This window comes from Zingiber officinale, chromosome 5A (genome assembly GCF_018446385.1).
Source record: "Zingiber officinale cultivar Zhangliang chromosome 5A, Zo_v1.1, whole genome shotgun sequence".
Classification (NCBI taxonomy): Eukaryota; Viridiplantae; Streptophyta; class Magnoliopsida; order Zingiberales; family Zingiberaceae; genus Zingiber; species Zingiber officinale.
In genome coordinates, this window is record NC_055994.1 from 132,306,140 (window position 1) to 132,332,175 (window position 26,036).

Consider the following 26,036-nt stretch of genomic DNA (forward strand, 5'->3'; position numbering starts at 1 on the left):
GTTTGTTGGTAACAAATTTTATTTTCAATTCTTGTATTCAATCATTGTAATCCTTTTGCGAACTGATAGTGATTGCCTAACGAAAGCGATCAACGATCGCGGGCCTTAAAGTAGGAGTCGTTATAGGCTCTGAACCAAGTAGAACAATTTGTGTTAGCGTTATTTTCTATTTTTTATTCCGCTACATAACTCATTTTCAATCGCAATTTTCGACGATCGCTATTCATCCCCTTCTAGTGACTTTAGGATTCTACATATATTAAGTAGCTACTGCATATTTATAAGTAAACTTTAAATCACAAATCTTAAACTATCAAATTTTAAAGACTAAATTCTAAATAGAATAGAATTATATCAAAATATTATTTATTAAATTGGTAAAAAATATTTAAATATTATTAAAATTATTTTTTCAATCGATTACAATTACTTTAAAATAGTTATAGGAGTTATTAAATAGCTATTATAAAAAAAATATAGAATCGTCATATCAACGATCCTTAGAGTCGATTCCATAAATATAATAAAAAATAAATATAGATATACAACTAAAAATATATGGCTGGGACGTTAACCCTAAATATGCTATTATATAATTATAAAAGTTACTAGTAGCCGTTATAATATTAAAATAAAATTATATTAATTATTATATATTATAGTAACTAATGGTATATGCTTTAATATTTTTTAAATAAAAATATTCTCAGAAAATGAGATGTCCTTCTAGTTTTATTTTTTTTAAAAGAGATGTTCATTTGATTTATTAATTTGATAAATCTGAAAATATCATTATTAAACAGTTTGTACACCGTTGACTCTCATGGAACAATTATTAGATAAATTAAATCGATTACAAATTAAAAAAATCAAATATGCACTCTTAAGAGCTTGAATAATTCAAATTCTACTTTATTTTTTTTCAATGATAAAGTTCTTTACTCCATCAAGTAAGTTAGACTAAAATTATTCAATGACCTAGATCTTATTTTATCTTGTTACATTTTATATATATATATATATATATATATATATATATATATATATATAAAAGTTAGACTAAAATTATTCAATGACCTAGATCTTATTTTATCTTGTTACATTATATATACTAGTGTGATCGTGCACACGCGTTGCATGTGTAATATAATAATATATAAATTATTTAGGTCTTTGAAAATTCGAATTGTTTGGATTTTCTAATGTCACCCTTATGAACCAATGGGTCTTTGAAAATCCGAATTGTTTAGATTTTCTATTGTCACCCTTATGAACCAAGAATTAATTATTTGGGTAAGATTCGTCAGAAAAATTAATGGGCTTCCTTATAAAAAAAATTATTTTAATTTAATATTATACTTGTCTTAGTAAAAAAAATTAAGAAAAATATATTTTTTAACATCGTCGACCTAAAATATTTATAGAAGTTTCTTTAATTATAGTGTTGTCAATTCTAAGATATGAGACTAAAGATAACTATATTTTTTTATATAAAACAATATTATTTTGCTTGTGAAATTACTAATAAACTTTGAAATTATTTTTAGTGTGAATAGAAAAAAGAACATTAATGTAAATACATTTTAGGTTTCATCAAAATTAGTTAGTAAAAGGGAGAGATTTTTAATAAAATAATAATAAGATAGTAAGATATATATATATATAATTTTTTTTCTTATAAATTTTATTATTAGTAATCGACACGTCGAATGACGGAGACGTGCCATGGGCCCCACTCTTGACCATTGACCGCCTTCATCCCCAGACGGCCAGACCCACCACCATCACCACCACCGTAAAAAAAAAACTACACCACTACTGTTTATTTGTTCGCCTCTCTCCTCGTTCGCGTGTGCGTGACAGCGTGAGGGGTGAGCGTGAGTTGGATGCATCAGTACAGCAATCCCAACCGTCCGATAAAATCATACCATACATGGCAAGCAACAATCACAATCTCACTCACGCCGACACAACAATTGCAGTAGCGATGGCTATAGCCGTAGCCGTAGCGCTAGGAAACAGATTATACTATATCCCAAGCACAGTGACGACCGAAGCTACGTGCTATCGATCTCCGCTATTTACCACAGTTCAAACCTCTGCGTCGCTAGCCCACCCACCGCACCATTTCCTCCCTCCAATCATTTCTCCTCCTCCTCCTCCTCCTTGCTTCCAACCTTCTTCGTACGGCTGAATCCCAACCGCCCTCCTGCGGTGCCAGCGGACGCGAAGGGCGAGCGAGGCGAGCTGCCTGGTAGCCGAAGCCAGGGGTCTAGGGTTGTCGTTCTACGCCTTCGGTTTCCTGCTTCGGCCAGGAATGATGTGATTCGCGGCTTCGAATTGAGATCCGCGCCTCGCATTTGTGTTTCTGATATGGTTTCGGCGCGGCTTTGATGCGGGTTTCGATCCTGAGAGGCTAGTGCGAGAGAGTGGAGAGTTTTCCGGCCTCGATCTGGTGTAGGGAGTTAGGGTTCCGGCGTATGAATTATTACTCGCAGATGAGCTCGTGAAAGGGAATTAGGTCTCTTTTTTGTCTGATGTGTTTTTTTGAAGTTTGAGGCTGGGATGTTGAGGGAGATCGAGAAGTGAACGTTTGGGGGAAAGTTGGGCTTTACGGGGATATTTGGTATTCCGTCTTGTTGCGGTGGGATTACATGGGGAATAAGATAGGGAGGAAGAGGCAGGTTGTGGATGAACAGTATACTAGGCCGCAGGGACTTTACCAACATCGTGGCATTGACCAGAAGAAGTTGAGGAAACTCATACTCGAATCCAAGTTGGCGCCTTGCTACCCTGGGTGCGACGAATACGCTCTTGATCTGGAAGAGTGTCCCATCTGCTTCTGGGTATCTATCTCTTTTGTCCTGATTGTTTAGAATTCAAATTGATTGCTGCGTTTGAGCAAAACCTGACATATGCCTGACTTCAAGCCGTAATCTGCTCATAGCCTAATCCTTGTCATTTGCAGCCCTTTTGTTTATATATGCTACTTAATTTGGACTGTTCACCACCTTTTTAAATTAATCTTTTTTGTAGTATTATCCCAGTCTTAATCGGTCAAGGTGTTGCATGAAAGAGATATGCACAGGTAATGTGAATCTCTAATCTTGTGAAGTCCATTTTTGTCTGTTGTGCTCATCAAGGTTATATATATTCTGATTAATGTATGATTCTTCTTGAAGAGTGCTTCCTTCAAATGAAGCCACCAAATGTAACTCGGCCAACACTGTATCCTTTGTTTTCTATTGGCAATTAGTTGTTTGGAATTTGCACTATGTAAAGTTTAATACTTAACCTAATAGGTGTCCATTTTGCAAAACCTCAAATTATGCAGTCGAATACCATGGTATGAAGACAAAAGAGGAGAAGGGGATGGAAGAAGTTGTAAGCTTTTTTTAGTTTGTATTATCTCGGTTCACCTTTTTCATAGATATATGAATTGCCATTCTGGTTTTCATGCTTATATATTTTCTTCTGAGTACAGGAAGAGCAGAAAGTCATTGAAGCAAAAATAAGGATTCAACAGCAGGAAATTCAAGATGAAGGAAAAAGACTGAAGAAACGACAAGATACAAGTTCATCTAGAAGAATGATCAGCGCAGAGGGTGAAATTCAAGATGAAGCAAAAAGGTTAAAGAAAAGACAAGATTCATGTTCGTCAAGCAAAACAATTGATCCAACAGATGACTACTGTAACATAGGTGACACCTCCCTTCTAGTTCCCCCACTTGACATTTTCTCTACTGTTCTAAGATCTGATTATTAAAATTGACCTAATGTATGCTCCATTTTGTTGCCTTAACAACACAGCTGTACCATCTTTTAAACTATCTACACAAACTAGTGAAATCTTTCCATCTCAAGCCTCATGCTCTGTGCCAGCACCTTCAAACTCTAGAAACAGGTAGAAACTGTTCCAATTTCTATACTAATTCAATAGTTTTGTTCTGATACTATTCCTGATGTATTATCCTGTCTGCAGTAGTTTGGTTTTGATATGTCCAATACCATTTTCTGGAATTCGTCATAAATTGGACTGACCAATTTAGTATTTTATCTTTGCTACTCTTGCCTTTCCACTAGTGGCTTTGGCTGGACTTCTATCATGTTGAACTCTGAATCTGCTCATGTTTGGTACACTAATTCTTTAAAACGTCATTATAAGTCTGAATTTGTAGCTGCCAAATCTGGTTGTATATATTTACAAAATTGATAATTTTCTCGTTTTCCTCATTTTCTTAGAATTTCTTTACTTGAAGATATGTCTCTTCAAATTATTGCAACCTGTCCAGTAAAGGAAGATCGTAAATGAGCTTTTGGATCATTGAGCCGGATGCACAATGAACATAACCACCTTATTACTCTCTTCTAGTAATTGTCCAATTCGTGATTATTGCAGTCGGATATAAACTCGAAACCCTAGAAAATTTGAATTGGTTTTCTCAGATCTGATACTAAGTTATTAGAAAATTGGTTCTTGTTTAATGGTGATCACCAAAAAATGGAAAGGAAAAGGGGATGATCACTTTGAGGAGATCTACTTCTAATGGGAAAGGAGTATATTGTCTCATAAATTTGCTTGATACAAAAGAGATCCCATATATTGATTATTTAATTGCATCCAAAAGGGTGCAGTGTCTTCAATAAAACAACTAATTATGGTGAAAAATAAGCCCACAACTAATTCCTGACAAAATAGACAGAATAACTATTTCTGGAAAGATAGAGAGAATAACTTATTCTGTAGAAACAAAGGAAGATAAATATAAATTTAATGGATAAGTGAAGGAGTAGTTGAATTAATTCTCTTTTTTAACCGTGCCACTGCATGGTTTATGTAGCTATAGAACCACATGGTAGGCTTATAGCAGTCAAATGAAACAGGGGCAATGAGAGATAGAGAGTAGGGTAGTCAGGATTGTGATTTGAAGCTTATTCTCTTGCGGCCTTATGAACCCTAGTAGGATTTGAGTTGAGATTGGATCTCATGAAGCTATGGTATGATCCTATGCGTACTTAAATTCCTACATAGGATTTTGATGCCAAGAAAAAAGGCTAAAATTATATATATTTACATTCAATTAACATTCTAAATAATGATAATCGCTTTAACATTTTTTTCATGTCATAATTTGAATAACTTTTCAATTATGTGAGATTGTTTTTAACCCCTTAGTGGAATAATCCTTTTCATTGTTATCATTATCTTATTATTCATGTTGTGCTTATCATTTATCTTATAAAAGTTGCTACTTACTAGATAAACATGGAAGGCTAACAATTTTATTGTGCTTTTAATATGTTTATTGATACGACGAATATGGTGGGCCCCTGAGTCAGGTCAAAGTCCAGGAGGCTGGTTGATATGGAGGCCAAAGTTAAAAAGAGGGTCAACACTCGGGGCCAGTGCAGTCGATCGTCTCGGCCGAGAGGTTATCTGATCGGACCCTTGGGTCGGTCGGCTCCCGAGTCTCTCAGTACTAATGAAATTTAGACTCAAGTTAGTACCATCCAGAGCCAGGTCCTTTGCATCTCTCGAGGGTAACATGGTTAACTATTTCAGCTGAGTAATCTAGTCGATTAGACTTATGGTCCGACCAGACAAACTGGACACTTGGTTCGATCGAATTCCGGGGTCAAATGGAGGGACTGAGCGAAGAACGAGTCCTCGACAACATTCCTCCAATCCGACCTGATTGTGCTTGCAAACGACAATCGATTGGACTATTTAAGGGACTTAGCTAACCATATTAAGGACCCCTCAATCCAACGACTTTACATTCCTTTTTTGGCATTTTGTGTCACAGATGACAAAATATTCTATATGCAAGCTATACACTAGAATCTTTTACCCTACTAAACGTAGGGATTACGGGTCCATTTTGGGAAAAGTGTCAGAGCATTTTTTTTTGAAACGCCTTGAGATTTGTGTATAGACAAACAACACCACTATAAAAGGGGTCTCCATCTATAGGCGCATGTACGCTATGCATACGCGATGCTACGCAATTTTACACACCCATAGTCACTATTTGTTCTACTATTCATGGCCTTCAGTGAGATCTTGAGTGTTAGAGTGCCTGCGTCGGGACTCCTCCTTGACTTAATTATTGATGTTCCTTTTGACATGTAGGACCACGCGAAGTCTTTTTTTTCAGCTAGGAGTCTTCGCCTAGTCAACATTAGAGTCATCTGCCTAGTGCACCATCTTCCCTGCTTTTGGACAGGATCAAAGTTAGCGCCGTCTATAGTAATCTTTGCCTGCATCTAAAACACAAAGATGGACGATACTGGATGACTCATCATGATAATTTTGTCTCAAGAAGATTTAGAACTGTTAATTCTTGCCTGAGTGGCTAGATTGGGCCAACAACAACAAGCAACATCCGGGTGTCCTCTTCCCAACAACTCGACTGAATCTGTGACCGACCCTCAGGCCAAGCGCAGGATCCGAGTGGAAAGCCCGATCAGGTTCCAATTGATCCATCCTCCCTCGGCCGCCTTACTGTAAGCGCAGTGTATCCGACCAACCTTCCACCCGTGCCCCCATCGACCATCGCATACATCGGGCGTTGTTCTGCATGCCCCTTGATGATATGGGCTAAGTAGAAAGAGGCCCCAAGGATCGTCTTCTGAAAATACACCTACCTGTGATCTTCGGAAAGGTAAAGATCCAATGGTCGGCGGCTCTCTCGAGCGAGCGAGCGTGCCGATCTCCTCAGAAATCTTGGAAGATAAACCGCCGAGTTATTTTCGATCCGACTCGGAGGACCACCTACTCAAATTTGAAAATGCAGCTATCTTCCATTAGTACACAGACGGAGTCAAGTGTCGAGTGTTCCTCACCACCCTTTCTAACTCGGCACAGAGATGGTTTAACAAGCTCCCGACCGAGTCCATCTGCTGCTTCAAGGGTTTCCGCAAAATATTCTTTCATCATTTCGCTAGTAGCCGTCGTTACTATAAGACGACGCTGAGCTCGTTCTTCCTCAAACAAGGGCTCAAAGCGACGCTGAGGGCTTAAAAATTCAATCAGTTAGCCATGGATGTCCTTTCGGCCACCCCGGAGATTTTAGTGAGCGCCCTCTCCCAAAGGCTCACAGATGTTGACTTCTTCCAATCCTTTATTAAGAAGCCTCTAAGGGACTTTGACCATCTTCTCGGGCGGGTCACCAAGCACATCAACATGGAAGAAGCTCACTCTGCTTGGAAGGAGGTTGCCCCTTCTGCTCCTGTCGTTGTTCCCGAGCGTCGAGCTCCTCCTCCTACTCTGCCGCCTAAAGGGCCCCTATTGGGTCATATGTCACATCACCACGAGTAGAGGTAGAATGCAGTCCAACATGTAGAGGCTGAGCAGACGCGATTCTTTGAGTCCCGTCAATCGATTCTGATATTTTGTACCTACCACCGGTCAGGAACGCATAACACTGAAGATTGCTATCATTATAATCAGGAAATATTATGAGCGGCCAATCAAGGGGTTTCGTTAATGATCGTCTTGAGAGGACCGATCGGAACTAACAATAACCCCCAAGGCGAAGCCTTGAGAGGACCGATCGGAACTAACAGTAACCGAGCACCAGCTTGGCCTCTGCAGAACATCCTCGCCAGTTGACTTGAGAAGAAGAAAATTGTAGCAATGCTGCTCGGGGTGGCATTGGTACGATAACAGGTGGCCCGACCATCATGAGGCAGTCGGGTGTAGTCAAGAGAAAGCACAGGGGTCCGAGATTAGTTTCGGACCTAAAGACTTGGAGGGGGTGGAGATGCCTCATGATGACACTTTGATTATTAAGGCTGTTATAGTAAATTATAATATACATCGTACTTTTGTTGATACATGAAACTATGTAAATATCATCTTCATAAAGGCGTTTGAGCAACCGTAGATAAATAAAAGCGAGCTACAACTAATGTAATGCCTCTGTACGGATTCACTCGTAACAAGGTGCAGCCGATCGGACAAATCCGATTGGCTATCTATCTGGGGAGGAGCCCCTAATGAGGCCCCGTCGATCAAGCTTTATTATGGTGGACATGCCTTCAGCTTACAATGTAATTTTGGGCTGACTGACGCTGAACGAATTCTGAGCCACTGTCTTCACATTCTACCAGCAGATCAAATTCTCAGTGGACGACTCGGTCGGCAAAGTAAAAGGAGATGAACTGCTGGCACGTAAGTGCTACGTGGAGGTGGTGAAGATCGAAGCTCGCGTTGCTCGGAAAACTCAGTGACTGGAAGTTAATGTCATTTAAGAAGCTCTCCCCGTCACTGAAGTAGCAACCAATCTGAGCCCGGAGCATAAAGCTGAGCTGATTGCGTGTTTAGCACACAATAATGATGTCTTTGCCGGAGGCATCAAGAACTCACAGGTATCTCACCAACAGTAATGGAGCATGTGCTTCACATCCGCTCGGACGCTCGGCTGATTAAACAGAGGAAGCGTGATTTCAGAGCTGAGCAGAATCAAATTATCCTAGCAGAGGTGGACAAGCTACTTGAAGCCGGGCATATCCGTCATGTACAATTCTCTAGTTGGTTAGCAAACGTGATGTTGGTGTTTAAGCCCGGGAACAAGTGGCTAGTCTGCATGAATTTCAGAGATCTAAACGAGGCGTGCCTAAAAGATTACTACCTTCTGCCACGCATTGACCAGGTGGTAGACTAACAGTCGGCTGCGAGTTGATATGCATGCTGGATGTATATTAGGGCTATCATAAGGTCCCTTTAGCCAAAGAAGACGAAGAGAAGGTTAGCTTCATCACTATTGAAGGAATTTACTGTTATAATGTTATGTTGTTTGAACTAAAGAATACGGGAGCAACATACTAACGACTTATGAACAAGGTGTTACAAAGACAGATCGGTAGAAACATAGAGGTATATGTGGATGATATACTAATCAAGTTCCTTCGAGCTACTGATCTATGCACAAACATAGAGGAGAGTGCCAAATCCTGAGGAAGTATGGACTCAAGCTAAACCTCAATAAATGCTTATTCGGGGCCCAGAGCGGATGTTTCCTTGGCTACATCGTGACAGAGTGGGGAATTCTCGCCACGTAATTTGAAGGAGACACACCGCCTGATCGGACGAATCACGGCTTTATCTCGATTCATCTTAAAGTTGTTCTATCGGAGTCGACCATTCTTTAAAGGACTCCACCGAGCCACCAAATTCGAGTGGGATGCCGAGTGTGATAAGACGCTGGAGGAGCTTAAAAATTATTTGTCTGCTTTACCTGTACTTGCAAAATCCATAGTTGGTGAGCCACTCTGGGTGTACCTATTTGCCACTGAAAACGTCGTTGAGTTGGTGTTGGTGCGTTAGGACGACAAGGAACAACAATCCGTGTATTTTTTAAGTCATTTATTAAAAGATGTTGAATGCCACTACATTGCTCTCGAAAAGTTAGCGTGCGAGCTTATCATAGCCGCTTGGAGGTTACGCCCTTACTTTCTTTCTCATCCCGTAATTGTATTGACTAATAGCGCCTTGAGCTGAATGCTCATCAACCCAGAGGCTTTGGGAAGATTGATTAAGTGGACAACATAGCAAAGTGAATATAGCATACAGTATCAACTCCGAGCGACCATCAAAGTTCAAGCCTTGGCCAATTTTATAACGGAGATACAAAGTCTCGAGCCAGAAGAAACTTGGAGAATTTATGTGGACGGATTGTCCACTTGGCAGGGCAGTGAAGTCGGGGTCCTTATGATATTCCTGCATGAAGATAGAATGCAATTGTTCGTTCGAGTAGAGTATCTGGCCACCAACAATGAAGCGGAATATAAGGCAATAATAGTCGGTCTGTAGACAACAAAACATATGGGGGCTTCCCGAGTCTTGATCTACTTGGACTCTCAGTTAGCAGCTCAACAGTTATTTGATAATTTTGAAAATAAATAATGATCAGTTAAGATTATATGCAGAAATGTTCGGGAAGTTAAAAGTAAGGTTTGAAGAGGTGGTTCTACAGAAAATCCTCCGATTAGAGTCAGTATGCGGATGAGTTAGCTAAGTTGACTAGCTCTATAAGCCCATGGACACTGGGTAAGTCGGTCGAACAAACATATCGATAGCTCACATTGAGTGACAAGTTAAAGTAGAGAAACAAAGTGATTGGCAAGCACCTATAATTTCATTTCTTCAACAAGGAATTTTATCAGTTGATCGAGAGCAAGTGCGTATGATAAAAAAAGGCAGTGTGGTTCACAAGTGATCATTTATACAAGAGGGTTTTTTCTTGTCCTTTGCTCAAGTGTATTGGATCAGACGATATACAATATATTTTCAAGAAGTGCATCAAGATTTATGTGAAAGCCATCCGGGCGATCGATCACTCGTTCGGAAGATTCTACTAGCCAGGTATTTCTGGCCAACTCTACAGGCGAACTCGGCTCGGCTAGTAGCAACTTGTCTATTATGTCAAAAATGCTAAAACATTCCGCATCGACCTACAGAACTACAGAAGACCTCAGTTGTTTCCGTTCGATCAATGAGATATGGATATTGTAGGGCTCTTTCCAATGGCAGCTGATCAGAGAAAATTCTTCCTAGTAGTTGTGGATTGTTTTTCTAAATGGGTGGAAGCCGAGGCGCTGGCCAAGATAACCTAGCGGATGGTCATCAAGTTTCTATGATAAAATATCGTGTGTTGGTTCGGTATTCCTTATAAGTTTGTCTCGGATAATGGAAGATAGTTCCAACGACGGAAGATTCAAGAATGGGACTTAAGTTATGACATTCTGCAAGCTTTTACTTTCATGGCTTATCCTTAAAGTAATAGTCTGGCGGAAGTCACCAACAGGGAAATCATCAGAGGACCCAAAACTAGACTTGGTCATCTTGGAGGGAGTTAGGGTCGATGAGTTGCCCAGTGTGTTGTGGGCTTACCGCACTATGCCCCGAGAGGCCACGGGTATAACCCCTTTTCATTTGGTGTACGGTGGAGAAGCGGTTGTACCTGTGGAAGTTGGCATAGAGTCCGATCGGAGGTACTTATACAATGAGGATAATTTCAGTCTATGATGTTAGTAAGTTGGAGCTACAATGGGGCAGACGTAGGGATCTTTTGTATAAAACAATAACGTACGTAGCGAAAAAACGATTCCTTTAGATATCCCTGCGAATATAGTATACACGTTATTCTACTCTATCAAGATAGAATAATTATCTTTGTTGCGTGAACGATACAATTACCACAGCAATTTTGATTCGTTGGATCTCAGCGCGATCAGAGTGGCCACGCCTTTTCAATATTCACACGAATACGTCCTTCGTTTGTCTTATAAACTCATCCTTCAGAGAAGAACCACCTTCGTTGTGCTAGCCACTTTAGTGATTCGGCCAGAGAAGAAGAGGAAGAGGAAAATCAAGAGTCTTATAAAATTTCACTAAAAAGGTTTTTTTATATTCATCCAATGAATACCAAGCGTTTTGCCTTTTGGTCTTCTTTCATTATTGCTGAATTAATCTACATTAATTTTTATTGATGTTTTTAATGGGTTGGATTTAGTATATTGGATTAACCATTACCCAATAAGCCATTAACCCAATAATTCAATGAGTCTAACTTCTTATTCCAATGAGTCTAATCCGAATTCATTGAGTCTAACTCATTGAGTCTAACTCAAAGAGTTAAATTCGGATTAGACTCAACCCTATAATCTTAGGGTCCATTATATTTTAGTCAAATTAAAATATACCAATCTCCAAATCAATATGTTCTTTGTGTGTGACCCAATAGGTTCTCGTAACGTTGACAATGTCTTGAAAACAACATTTTAGATACATAAGCAATGAGTGATATGCATCATTGCTACCCAAGTGACGAGAATGTCGAGATTCGACTTAACCTTGTTGTGCCTATTATATTGTATAACTTGGTCCTTCTATTTTCGATATCTAGATTGATCAATGAGACATAGATCGTGTCATCTTCTTATTAATCTTTGTGTTTCTTGATCTCCAAGTTAAACTCACTTAACCAAATGATCTCAATATCTCATTTTGACTTGTTTGAGCATGAGCATGCACTTTAGTAGTCCTACTTAATTAAAAGGCTCTCAGATATCATTTTCGTCATATGGAATGAATATAACCCATCTACATCACTTACATCCTTTCGCATAACTTATTGCATACCCAATGATCAACTTTATAGTCCACCTTGTTATAGGTAACATTTGTTGATCCCAAAGTACACAGCTCCTTACATAGGGAATCGTAGTGATTTTAGGTCTAAGGGCTATTCATACTAATAGCCACTATGAGAATGTTTATGATACTCATAAACGATCCATGAAATATTCTTATGGCGGGTCAATTCAGTACATATTCTTTAATATATACCCATGTGTCAACTTGATATCTTATATCGATGACTTGTGAGATTAAGTTATCAATTGACCTACATGCTAGTCTCAACGCATTAATATTGTCCTTGTATATTAAGATTTGATTAGTAATAGTTAGGAGTAGTGTTCTATATATATCTATAACTTCCTACTATCAATTTAATCAATTAATATGTTATAGATTAGAACCTATTATCCTAGGATATTATTATACTTATTCATCTGGCACAGATCTAAAGTAGATATAATAAGCATAACATTGTCTTTTATTTAAATATGATATAATATATCCTAAGTCAATCAACTTTTGATTGACTCTTAAGGTTTATACTAAGATGCAGAAGCAAAAAACTTGAATTGGTCATGGAATGCGAATCATTTACAACCCTATCAGGCTTGAGGGTATGTCTGTAAATTGGTGCATCTTGTTGAAAATTTATACTTAACGAATACAGGCATATTCAAGTCAAGAGGCCCAAGTCCCAAACTCTCGAGCCGTTCGACTGAGTTATAAGTGAGCTTGCTCCCACGATCAAGTCTCAGACTTTCGAGCCGTTTGATTGAGTTATAAGTGAGCTTGCTCTCACGATCAAGTCCTAGACTCTCGAGCCGATCGGCCGAGTTATAAGTGAGCTTGTTCTCACGACCAAGTCCCAGACTCTTGAGCCGATCGACTGAGTTATAAGTTAGTTTGTTCTCGCAATCAAGTCTCAGACTCTTGAGTCGATCAACAAGTTATAAGTGACCTTGTTCTCACGACCAAGTCCTAGACTCTCGAGCCATTCGGTCGAGTTATAAGTGAGCTTGCTTTCATGACGAAGTCCCAGACTCTCGAGCCGTTCGGTCGAGTTATAAGTCATGACCAAGTCACAGACTCTCGAGCCGTTCGACCGAGTTATAAGTGAGCTTGCTCTAACGATCAAGTTCCAGACTCTCGAGCAGATCAACCGAGTTATAAGTGAGCTTGCTCTCACGATCAAGTCACAAACTCTTGAGTAGATCGACCGAGTTGTAAGGGAGCTTGCTCTTACGACCAAGTCTTAGACTCTCAAGCTGATCGGTCGAGTTATAAGTCTTATACATTGAAGAAAAAGCGTTTAAGGCATAAAAACAAGGAACAAATATATATACATTGAAGAAGCATAAGTTTTTAAGTCTTATATGGCTCTTGCTAAGGAGGAGTTTCTAATATATCAAGAAAAATCAGGAAAGACGTCCGCTGGGATGATATCTAAAATCTTTTGGCAGCTTGTAAGTTCCTAGGGAGGTTGTTGTCAGATAGCCACCCTTCCTTAGCTACTTAATGACCCCTTCTGCTCTGTAGCCGAACATCTTAGTAGTCTAATCGGCGAGTATTTGATTAAAGCTTGGGAGCAAAGATATTCTACTCTGAAAGTTTCTAGCCTCTCGGACTCCCCTGCCTTGTAGCTTGCCATCTCCGCCTTTGAAGCTTCTAACTCAACCTTTAGGGCCTTTAGCTCGGTGTCCTTGGAGGTGAGTGCCTCTTGCTTTTCTTCAAGCTGAAGGTCCTTGACATTTGTTTGGTCGTTCGGCTGACCTGCTTCGAGATAAGTGCAACCTCTGCATCTTCAAGTTTCTGGACAAGAGCTTGGACTTCCTTGTTCTTTAGATCGAAGTCTTCTATAGCCCTAATTTTCTGAGTGTTCTCCGAGCGAAGGCAGACATCGGAAGTGTTCAATTGCTTCTTGAGCCTTTCAATCTCGATCTCATGATCGTGCCCTTATCCTTCTCTATTGAAAGAGCTCGCTCATCTCTCAGTCGTCGCTCCGACTGGTTCTCTAGCTCACTCTTTAGATGAGCCACTTTTGCTTTAAGCCGACCGACTGAGCCTTGAGAGGTGCTTGCTCTCCTCGTCGAGTTCTTCAGAAGCTAGTTTTCATGGTTAGCCTCGCCATTTTTTGGCAAAGGGACAAGCCATTCACTCAGAACTGATGAGGTAAAGAAAATTTAAGGACACTTAGGAAAAATGATTGTGTAATAATGAAGAATGCTTATCGTTGTGACGTCTTGTGAAAACTGAGTAGCTTGCTCCGCGGGCGAGTTCTTGGCCATGCGTGCCTGGGTGGCTGCCCAAGTTTGAGCTAATGGGCCTTGGATCTTGATAGTGTACTTAGGGGCGAGCGACTATGAAGGATTGATGGAGAGCCATTCTTGTGAGGGCATCCTTAATGTTATGATAATTTTCTTAGGCTCAGGTTGCCCGCTCGGCTCCTTTGTGGCGGACTTACTTTTGGACTTGGATTTGGGGGCGTAGGATATCTTGGAGCGAGGTTGCAATGATTCGATCGGAGGAGGTAGAAGAAAGGGAACAGGTCAGGCGGGAATTGCCCCAGCCGACAACTCAGTAAGTGGAGGTGTCCATTCAGACGAAGCTAGAGTATTCCGATCACACTAACCTCGTGAAGAATAGAGGTGGAACTCTCCCCACATTCGGAGGGTGGACGTATGGTCGGTACTTCGGTTGAGGCTTGTTGTAAGGGTGTGACCGATCAAACGAGTGTGGCCAATCGGCGCCTCTTGCGTCGTTGGCGGAGGATCAGAGGTTCTCTAGAATTTGTGGACTCAGAAGGAATTGCTACCAACTACAAGGAAGGCCGGGGTGGCATCTCTTCAGTGTTTGTAGCCACGTCACTCCCCGCGACTTAACTGGCTTCCTCATTGCTAGTCTGATCCTTGAAGGGGCAGATGGATAACAGCCCGTGGCTCTTCAGCTTGGCTTCCCCATAAGCGCCCATCTCCTCATTGGCCAACTTCGTGGAGTTACTCAATAAGACTTTCTACATAGTTTTGGTGCAAAATTAAAAAAAAAAAAATCAATTAGAGTCAACAGTGAAACGAGGCGGAATTTCTTACCAAAGCTATCGGGCAGTCGAACTCGGATGGGACTCAATCCAAATATGCATAGTATGCCCTCAGCTAGTAGTTTATGGATGTGGTATTTCAGACCGGATAGCTGAGTGGACGCTGTGATGTAGACCGACTCCTATGGTACATGCCCAGCTCGGGAGGGTTGGGCAATTCCATTTGTCAGCCGGTAGGGAAGGTCACTGGAGGGACCGGCCAGAGATAAAAGTAGTGAGACTTCCATCCTTTATTGGATGAGAGCATCTTATCAAAAAACACCGCACTCACTCAGGCTTGGAACATAATGATGCCCGGTTCGGATTTCTTTGGGTAATAAAAGTAGTGGAAGACCTAAGGGTGCAGTGGGACTCGGTACAGGCGGAACAGTATAATAACCCCGCACAGTAATCTAATGGGGTTAGGCGCTAATTATTGTAAGGGGATATGAAAGTAAGAACAAACTTTTGAGAAAAAAGGGTGCAAGGGAAAACGAAGGCCGACAAAGAACTGATCCTTTAAGAAAGTAAAATAGTTGGTTGGAGGAAGATTGGCCGGTCATGGCCGGATGACGATGAGGTGGTCAGGGGGAATTAATAGGTGAGGCGCATCTGGTCCACCTCTCTGTCATTGAAGTCGGAGGCGGTGGAGGTGCACCAGAGCTCGTAGATAGCGACAGGGGGAGTGGAAGCCATGGAAGAGGAAGAAAGCTGAACGAAGTACAGAAAAAAACAAACTTAAAACAAAGAGCTTAGAGAATCGCCGACGATAGTAGAAAGGAGAAAGCGAAGAGGAAGACGGCGATAGTAGAAAGGAGAAAGCGAAGAGGAAGACGATTGAGGAAACGATAATGCTGCGTCAAAGTGTGAATCTTAAAAATCATAGTGACGTCTGCTCACAACTGTTCGATCAAGGAGATGGAAGAGAGAGGTTTAATATGGACCGTTGAATTTTAATCGTCAGTAGTCACATTGAATTTCAACAATCACTTGTCACATCAGATATTCTTTATCACAGGCATGCGACACGTGGCAACAAGGCAAAGGCTGCATTTATGAGGGATGAGAGACAATAAACAAGTTTATGATAAATAAGCGTGCTCATCATTCTGAGCATTAATTAGTAAGTGACGTGATGTGCCCTGTTTCGTAGGCGTAGAGTAGTGTTAGCTCGAGCCGAGCGACAGTATAAATAATGAGCGTCCTATCGAGAAACAAGGGATCCCATAATCACCAACAATTAAGTATAACATTAATAATGAGCGTCCGATCGAGAAACAAGGGATCCCAGAATCACCAACAATTAAGTATAACATTAGCTTGAGCCAAGTGGCATAACAAAGAGTGAGCATCCGATCGGAGGACAAGGGACACAAACAACATAAGTGTTTAGTCAGTCAGACATGTAACCTCCTTCAACTAGATTTCAAGGGGAGGCATATGATACGACAAATACAGTGGGCCCCTGAGTCGGGTCAAAGTCCTGGAGGTCGGTTGATATGACGGTCAAAGTCAAAAAGGGGGCCAACAGTCGGGACAACGATTGTCTTAGCCGAGAGCTATCCGACCAGACCCTTGGGTTGATCGGCTCCCAAACCCTCAGTACTGATGAAACTATGACTTGAGTTAGTACCATCTAGAGCCAGGTCCTTTACATCACTCGAGGATAGTACAGTTAACTATTTCGGCCGAGTAATCTAGCCGATCGCTCCTATGGTCCTACCGGACAAACTAGACACTTGGTTTGATCAAATTCTAGGGCCAAACGGAGAGGCCGAGCGAAGAACAAGTTCCCGACAACATTCCTCAAATCCGACCTGATTGCGTTTGCAAACGACGATCAATCGGATTACAAAAGGAATTCAGTCGGTTTGCCAACTAAGCATATTAAAGGCCCCTTAACCCAATGACCTCACATTCCTTTTTTGGCATTTTGTGTTACGGATGACAGAGAATATATCAGATGTAAGTTGTACACTAAAAGCTTCCACCCTGCCAAACGCAAGGATTGCGGGTCCATTTTGTGAAAGATGTCAGAGCATCTTTATGATTGTCCTTTTTTAGAAACGCCTTGAGATTCATGCACAGATAAACAATACCACTATAAAAGGGGGTTTTCATCTACTAGCGCAGGTATGCTATGCAATTTTACACGCCCATAGCCACCGTTCGTTCTACTGTTCATTGCCTTCACCGAGATGACTTAAGCGTCGGAGTACCTGTGCCGGGGATCCCTCCCTGGTCCGATTACTAACGTTCCTTTTGATACGTAGGACCACGCGGAGTCACTTTTTTCAGCTAGGAGTCTTCGTCCAGTCAATATCAGAGCTATCTGTCTAGTGCGCTATCTTCTTCCCTTTCAGACGGGATCATTTATTATCATAAGTTTTTTATGCTTCATGATATCAGATATAGTGATTAACATAACAAATACATATAAAAATCAAATTTCTAAAATATTTGTATTGAATTATAGAATCTTGTGATCTTAATCCAATCCCACGGACCCCTTCACGTTCCTAATAACAACTCAATGCCGACAATTTTGAGAGACAGAATTGTGGGGGTGGAAATCATAACCAACCATAGCAAGACTACAAAACTGGCATTAAAATAATTATAATACAATTATATAATCATATGTAAAGTTTGAAAGCATAATAATAAATAGACAAGTGAGAAAATAATTATAATACAATTATATAAACATATGTAAAGTTTGAAAGCATAATAATAAATAGAATAGAATAGAGAGAGAGAGAGAGAGAGAGAGAGAGAGAGAGAGAGAGAGATGAAACTAGAACATGTAGTCTAACATTTTCAAAGCTTAACAAATTCATAGAGGTTTGCTGTGTGTGGTATATTTTGAATGATAAGTTCTTAGTCAAACACGAACCATATAGTTGCTTTAGCAGATAAATATGTACAGATTCTACATGTCTGTGCCTTTTGACCTGGAACCAAATAACTCTAATCCGGAGGGGAAAAGTGTTAAATGACTTAATATTGGAATTGTGAAGTTGAGATTCTTTGGCAATTTATGGATGTGGGGTTTCATTTTACTGGATAGACTTCTAACTTTGAGGCTCTTTTTTATTTTCTTAATTTCAGATACTAATACATTTACACTTCTCTTCTACTGCAGCTTGGATTATGGCAAAAATGATTTAAATTTTTAAAGATAATAACTAGCACTATACATTTTAATAAGGAGTGGTACAAACTCCCGACCTAATAACTTGGCTCCAATTACATGTGAAAATGTGTTTGACTGTTCATTCCAAAAGTATAAGCTATTAGGTGATAGTCTGATCATAGAGATATGCTTCAACATTTTTTACTTTGTGGTCTCAATTTATTCTCACATGTGGAACAACCTCTTGAATTTTTTTGCATATCTAAAATGAAGTAAATTGTAAATACTAATTATCACTAAGTTGTATTTGTTGAACCAGTCTATACCTGCTGTGCACTTTGCAATGTTCAGTGGATATTAACAGTTTGAAGAATCATTAAGGATTGAGCCAATGGGCTTTACTTTTGTTGGATTTTGTCATCTTTTACAGTGAGATTATACATGTATGGTGCTGGCCTCAAGTCCAGTCAGCACCATCATGCATTAATTTTCTTCCTGATTGTTTTTTCCTGAAGTCTAGGAATTTGGTTTATCTGTACTCTATAGTCAGCATGTATCGGCCTTATAATCAGTTCACATCTTTTTCACTATTAAACTGCAGGACTGGCAATTTTGACATGGATTTTGATGATATGAATATGATGGTCATGGAAGCAATCTGCCTTTCGATTCAGGTAGTATATATTATTAATTCATGTTGAACTTGAGCCTAATGTAGCAATTTATGAATAATGAATTTACAACGTGAATGCCCATTCTCAAGGATGCTATGTTGATAATGTTGCTTGAGTAAGCATTACAGGATCCATTTTGTATCTTCTTGCCTTTTCATGGAGTGTCAAGGCTCTAGTTTTTCTCCTTTACCAGAATTAGATATTTTTCCACAATGATGCTTATGTCATATCTGAAGTTGCAAACAACATGCTTGGCAAATTATAATCATATGTAAGACAAAATGATTTTATTTATGAATTGTTTAAATGAACCATGACGAATCACTTTGATTCAATTCAAATTTGATAAGATTCTTATTTCATGCAATTCTAAAAAAAAGAAAATAAAACTTGAACCAATCAGAAATAGATCAGACTCATTAAGGCGTTAAATTGAGTTCAATATTTCTGAAATTAAACCAAACCAAAGTTATTATGAAAAAAGAAAGGAATTTTGTATATATAGAATGATAACATAAAAAATTGTCATGTAGACAGAGTGGAAGGTGAACTCAACATCGAATAATGACTGAGAAAAATGTTTGATGGCATTGATTCAAAATGACAACAAGGCAAAATGCCTATGACAATTTTGAAGTCATATCATCTCAAAGCTGTCTTCCATTCCTCTTGTTATTGTCTGTCTTTTTCTTTCTTAAATTATGTTGGTGCTTTTGAGACTCTAAGTTGACTGGGAGGATGGAATCAAAAATGATTTTTCCATGGATGAAATCTTCTATTGTTCATTCATTTCAATTTTTAAAAAAGAGAACAAAATTTGTACATTTATCAATGTAAGATATAAAGTGATATTTTTATCATGAATCAGATCAACTTAATCTATAATGATATACAGAATGTTATTTTATGCATTATTGAATGTCAAAACTATTCTTGATAAAATAAAATTCTTTTTTAACATTTATTATATTTTATTTGAATCTTACAATTTATGACTTAAAAATTCTCAATATGAACCTTGATATAACACCCTTATTGATACATGGATCTTAATTGTCTTTTGAACTTTATGGGAGAGAATGTTGCTTACTATCTCGCTGGTGTTAAATTATACCTCCTATCATCACTGTTGAATAATCGCACAAATGAAATGGTTTTGTTAGCAGTATGACTTATACCTTCTATCGCCGATGCTTTGGTAATTGGGATATGTGGTTTGTCATTGTTATAGTGAGACTGGGAACACTTATCTTGTTGTTAGTTTACCCTTTGGTTTGTTCTATACACTTCTATAGGATAGCTGTCCTGTTCCTGTTTTATATTTTAAGAAGTTCCAATTTATGTATCCAGATTCATAATGTTTAATGGAAAAGAGGAAATAATTTTATTAGCAATATGACTTATACCTTCTATTGCTGAAGCTTTGTTAGTTGAGACATGTTGGTTGTTGTAGTAGTAGTTATTATATCGCCAATATTTCTCTTTTCATTAGTTTAGCCTGTCCTCTTTTTTTTTTTTTTTTTGCAAAAGGTCAGCTTTATTGATCAATATCAGTGTTTAAACGCCACTGTAGCCATAGCCTGTCAAACTTCAACCGTAACCAAATGGATTTGATAGATTTCTTCAGTATTTTAATGCTACAGGCTTCTTTGAGTTCTAAAATTCCAATCTTACATCTCTAGGCTTCTAACAGAAATTCTCTGTTTTTATCATTTTTTTGTCAGTCAACTGTTATATTCAGTTTGGAATAAAGCTAAATAGTTCCTGTTATATTTTGATAAACCTTTTGACTCCACAGCGGTTATACCTGCATGTCCCATCCTCGTAATATACAATCTGGTTCCAGTGTGGACAAGACAGTCCAAAGCCTTGCCTTGGCCGAGCTTAATTAATATATGAGAATCTTTGATATTACAAATCCCCCACTCTGTATGCACTACTTAACAAGGACCGAGTGCTGATATCCTGCAATACCCAACAATCTGTTGACATAAAGACAATAATAAATATTTATGTATATCCTTCCAAAACTCGTTGTCATATTTGTCTGCCAAAATATGGTTATATTCTTGCAAAAAAATTTAAAAATGGATATATGCTATTTTGTCTGTCCAAGTCTATGTATCTCCTTTGATTAGCCATTGAATTTCGCAAGCTACAGTATAAATCTCAAGCATCGACAAGGATCTTGTTTATACTGACACTAGTAATATGTTTATACTGCTGACACAAGTAATAAAGGATTACCTTTTTCCGTATTGCAGGGTTAAAATTTCGGCTCCAATACTTATTGTGATGTTTGAGTAGCAGCAACTTCACAAAATGAGACTCATTTTTAGAAACTTCAATTCTTCACGGTTTAGATGATACTCTGGTGCAAATTCATGTGTTTGATCTACTAACAGCTCTTATATGTTCATTCCTGATGACATTTCGTTGAAGTAATTCTGAAAAACAGAAAAACTAGTAGGCATATGTCAAATTAGGTCCCTCTAGATTGTATCATATCCAATACTTTTGTTCTTGCCCAGAGAATAAAAATTACATGTTTTACAATAATAGTTTTTGAGTCTCGTCAACCTAGTTTCTAATTGGACACGTTTCTTTTGACAGGAACATGGTTATCATGGATATCCAGCTTATTTTGGCGACTTCTTTCCTGGACCATCTTTTTCAGAGGAATCCTACCATTCCCATGGAATAGTTCCAGAAGTATCTTCCTATGGAGGGTTAGCTTGTGCAGCTGCAGTAACCGAGCATCAGCCTGTTAATGCCTTGTCCGCTTCTAATATGCCGAGCAGTAGTACCTCAGTATTTGACATGATTCACCGGTCAGGCAACTTATCTGCTGAAAATACACGGTTCGTGCAGACTAATTCTTCAGTACATTGGTCTGACATACCTCCTCAAATTGAGAGGGAAGTACAAAGATGGGATTTGGGCGAGTGTTCAAGCTGTTACTGGTCTGATATGGCCGAGGCAGGGACCAGCTATACTGGTTCTCATGCTATGGTGGATACAGAAAATGCATTGATCCCATACCCAGATCGAGCTTTAATGAATCAAGGATACTTTGTTCCAGAGAGTTTTGAAGAGCAAATGATGATAGCCATGTCAGTTTCGCTTGCAGATGCACAAGGATGGATGAATACACAACAAGAACTTATGTGGCTGTAGTGATGATGATTGGAAGAAGGAAATGTCCTCTTTTTTGGCTTCTCTAGCCCTCCCCCTTTTGTTTTATTCTTCTCAATTGGTTTTATTGTTCTTTCATTGTTGGTTTCCACTACACTTTATCAAGAAAATGGTGAAAAAAGAAAAAAAAAAGAAAAGAAGCATGAAGCCCATGACACTTTTGATTAATGTGGAGGAAGAAATCACATAGAATTCTTAGGCTATTAGAGGGTGAAATAATGGGATATTTTCTTTCATAGGGCTTGAAGTTAAATGATATTCCTGGTGACAGACTTAACCAGACGTAGGTAGCAAGTTATGTTTGTTTGTTTTTTCCTCAATTGAGGTAGTCATTTACAACCAAAGCTTTTTTACCGTTATATGCTGCAACTCGTTTTACTATTAGTAGGTGGCGTTTGATTTAGAGGTTTGAGAATAAGGGAATAAATTTATTTCTAAATTTTGTGTTTGGTTGATGGGATTGAAATTAAGATTTTGGAATGAAATTTAAAAGCTTGGATATGGATGAAATCCACCCCTCTTGGGGTTTGATGAAATAGGAATAAGAATTAAGTTTTGGACGAAAATATCTTTAGTATATTTGTTTAATTTTTTTTTCATTTCACTCTCTTTCCTTGTTCTCTTTCATCATACTTTCTCTCTCCTTATTCTATCATCATATTTTCTCTCTCAATATATTTTCTCTCTCATCACATATTTTCTACCATTTTTTCTATGTTTTCTTTCTTATCACACATTTTTTTCTCCTTATTTTTTCATCATATTTTCTCTCTCCTCAATCTCTCTTATCATACTCTCTCTCCATATTTTATCTTATTACACTTTCTCTCTCTTCATTCTCTTTCATTACACACTCTCTTCTCATTTTCTCTCAACACACATTTTTTATCATTTTCTCTTTGTATTCTCTCTCATCACACATACTCATTATTTTCTCTCTCTTCATTCTCTTCTTATTTTTTATCATATTTTCTCTCTCCTCAATCTCTCTTATCATATTCTCTCTCTCTTTCCATATTTTCTTTCATCACACTTTTCCTATTTTCATTTTTTTCCATTATACTTTTTCTCTTATCACATTTTCTCATCATACTTTCTCTTCTCAATCTCTCATTTTCTCTCATCACACTTTCTCTCTTTTTATTTTTTCCCATTACTCTTTCTATCTCAACACACTTTCTCTCTCATCATATTTTTTTCTTTTCTTAATCTCTCCTATCACGCTCTCTCTCCTCATTTTCTCTTATCACACTTTCCTTCTCTTCATTTTTCCCATCACACTTTCTCTCTCATCATATGTTTCTCTCACATTCAACTTTCTCTTTCATCTATTTTTTCTCTTATTTTCCTCTAAGGGTAAAAAAAAAAAATTTAGGTTCATTCCGATTGAAAATATTCAACTAACCAAATATTATTTTTAAGAATGATATCCAAGTTCATATCCATTTTTATTTCATAATACTATAATACTCATTTCCATTCCGATTTCTAAAAGAGAATCGAACGTCATCTTAGTTAAATTAATTCCATCGAGTGAAAAGTACCTTCAAAAGTATTTCCCCCTAGTTTCTTATGTTCATCCATCTAAACAACTAAAAATTGCCATTAACGTCATCTACTATTTAGGATTAAGTTTTGGTTAGAAGGTATAGCCAACTATTTAGGATTAAGTTTTGGTTAGAAGGTATAGCCAAGTGGTTATTTGGAGTGTTACAATCACTAGCATGTTTCCTGAAATAAATTTCTCATCATTTATTTTTTTACGACAGTTGACAACTTTTCCGGGAAGCATGTGAAAACAAAGGATAAGGCTACAATACAATTAGCAAACCTTCCAAATCAATTAGTTAATAACTGAACACACATTTATAACAACAGCAGCAACCCCACAATCCTCACAATCCTTTTTTTACTCCCCAACATGAATTGCCAAAATGAAAGAAAGATTATAAAAAAAAACTATTTAAATCATCGCTACAAATCCCAAGCCTGGATTCGCAAGTCAACGATGAGCAATGGCGGTCATAATTAATCGAGGGCGGGACCTTGTGTCCCTCCTGGACAACGGAGCCATCACGTGGTAGGGGCGGGGTATGTTATCAGTTTTAGCCTGCTTTGAAGCTCTGCTGCTGGTAGATTTGCCTCAGCCTGTCTATCTCCTTCCTCAGCGCCTCTTGATGTGCTGCAACAATTCGATCTCTCCCCCAGATTATATAACAAAGAACCAAAACGAAGACCTGGAACTTGACTTACCGTCTTTAAAGACCTTGTCCTGGGCAAGCGCAGCAATTCGTTGCTTGAGATGGCTGTTGCCCAGGGTGAGCAGAGATCTCTGTTGATCGAGGAACGCCACTCGAGGAGACAATGTTGACACCTCAGTCTTAGGGTAGGGAAGGGAAGGGAAAGGAAATTGAAGAAATTGAGTACAGTCATTAATTCGTGTGATAATATTATCTTCATGTTACCTCGAGCGATGTGACACTCCTTTCCAACTCAGAGATGTATTGGAGCTTCCTAATTCGGGATCTCTGTGCAGATTGTCGATTTGCCAGTATCCTTCACGGAAAATTGAGAAACAAAGTAAGGATCGAACGCTACGATTTAGCTATTCGTATCTTTCTCACCTCTTGGCTCTTTTGGGATCGACAATTTGCTCTGAAGCAGCGGCAGCAGCAGCTTTCTGCTCCGTGCTCTGGTCGCCTGCAGCGCCCGGCGCGGTCTCCGACGGCGAGCGTGGCACCTCGTCGGAGAACATGGACATGATCATCTGGTCGGCGTCGTTCCCGTCCGCCGGCGCCGTCTCGACAAACGCGACCGAGTCGCTAGCCGACCGCCTGCTAGCGGCGCGCTTGGCGGCCGAAAAGTCGAGGAATTCGTCAACCCACAAGGACTCGGCTGCGCCGCCACCGCCTCCGCTGGAGATCGGGTGGCAAAAACTAGGCCAATTGGCCTCCGCCGAGTGGGGGGCTCTGGGAGGCAACTCGCGCTCCATGAATGATGAATCCGCTCGCCGGAGCCCACAGCAAAGGAGCAAGCAATGGCAGGGATCGGTCAGGATTTCGCGCTGCGCGTGGGGAATTATGCCTGTGGCGGGCGGTGGAGAATGTGGCGGTGGCGCTTGGGGAGAATTCTTATTCGATGGCACGAGGCAGGCACGGCGTGGCACTGAGAGTGAGCGTCACATGACAAAGGGAAGAGGGACAGCTAGAAACAGCTAGCTATTGAGGCAGAGAGAACAAGAGGAGGAGGAGGAGGAGGAGGATGAGGCGGAGAAGCAGGGCATGCATTAAGGAACACTAACAACAACAAAGGGTGTTTGACACGGGCACACCGATCATTCCATCCATCAGTAAGCTCATATGGCAAAATGGCAAAAGACGATTCGTTCGTCCCACTAGTCCCACCGATTTATCCCGCCAGTAGTAAAACTCAAAGTTACAGGCGGAGGAGAGACGGAGTGTGAAAAGTGGATCAGACAAAAGAGAGGAGGAAGAGGGAGAGAGAACGAAGATGTACTGGATTCAAAATCATGTTCCTCCATGTGCATGCAGTCCTTGCACGCCACTTCACTCCACACACGTAGCATATCTATCTATCTGTTCATTCTCGATGCTCTCTCTACTTGTCCTACTGTGCATATCTTCTCATTTATCACACACACAAAAATAGATGAGACGATTCAAGTCTCCCAAAGCTTGAATGAGCGTCGTACGTACTTTCACTGGGCGTTAGTCGGTCTCTCACTACGATGAATTCTACAGTACAGGACAAGGTTAATGCCTTCATCGTCTCCTCTACTGATCGGAAGGT

The 26,036-nt window shown here is 39.5% G+C and overlaps 2 protein-coding genes across 4 annotated transcripts; one reads left to right on the forward strand and one right to left on the reverse strand.

Moving 5' to 3' along the window:
• Positions 1-2,062: 2,062 nt before the first annotated feature.
• On the forward strand, positions 2,063-22,508 carry LOC121981877 (E3 ubiquitin-protein ligase GW2-like). 2 transcript variants are annotated; one of them, XM_042534636.1, is made up of 8 exons: positions 2,063-2,846; positions 3,037-3,088; positions 3,183-3,228; positions 3,303-3,384; positions 3,485-3,701; positions 3,811-3,904; positions 18,959-19,031; positions 21,645-22,508. In XM_042534636.1, exons 1-8 carry the CDS (start codon positions 2,655-2,657, stop codon positions 22,206-22,208), a joined length of 1,320 nt encoding a protein of 439 aa, XP_042390570.1. In that variant the 5' UTR covers positions 2,063-2,654; the 3' UTR covers positions 22,209-22,508. The 2 variants fall into 2 exon arrangements, with proteins under 2 accessions (XP_042390570.1, XP_042390571.1); XM_042534637.1 differs by having other exon boundaries at positions 2,756-2,846; positions 3,183-3,211; positions 3,335-3,384.
• Positions 22,509-24,035: 1,527 nt separating this feature from the next.
• On the reverse strand, positions 24,036-25,831 carry LOC121981879 (basic leucine zipper 6-like). 2 transcript variants are annotated; one of them, XM_042534642.1, is made up of 4 exons: positions 24,851-25,831; positions 24,692-24,782; positions 24,480-24,606; positions 24,036-24,399 (listed from the first exon to the last, which is right to left on the reverse strand). In XM_042534642.1, the coding sequence occupies exons 1-4, from the start codon at positions 25,216-25,218 to the stop codon at positions 24,332-24,334; spliced, it is 654 nt and encodes a 217-aa protein (XP_042390576.1). In that variant the 5' UTR covers positions 25,219-25,831; the 3' UTR covers positions 24,036-24,331. The 2 variants fall into 2 exon arrangements, with proteins under 2 accessions (XP_042390576.1, XP_042390575.1); XM_042534641.1 differs by having other exon boundaries at positions 24,036-24,408; positions 24,851-25,823.
• Positions 25,832-26,036: the final 205 nt, after the last annotated feature.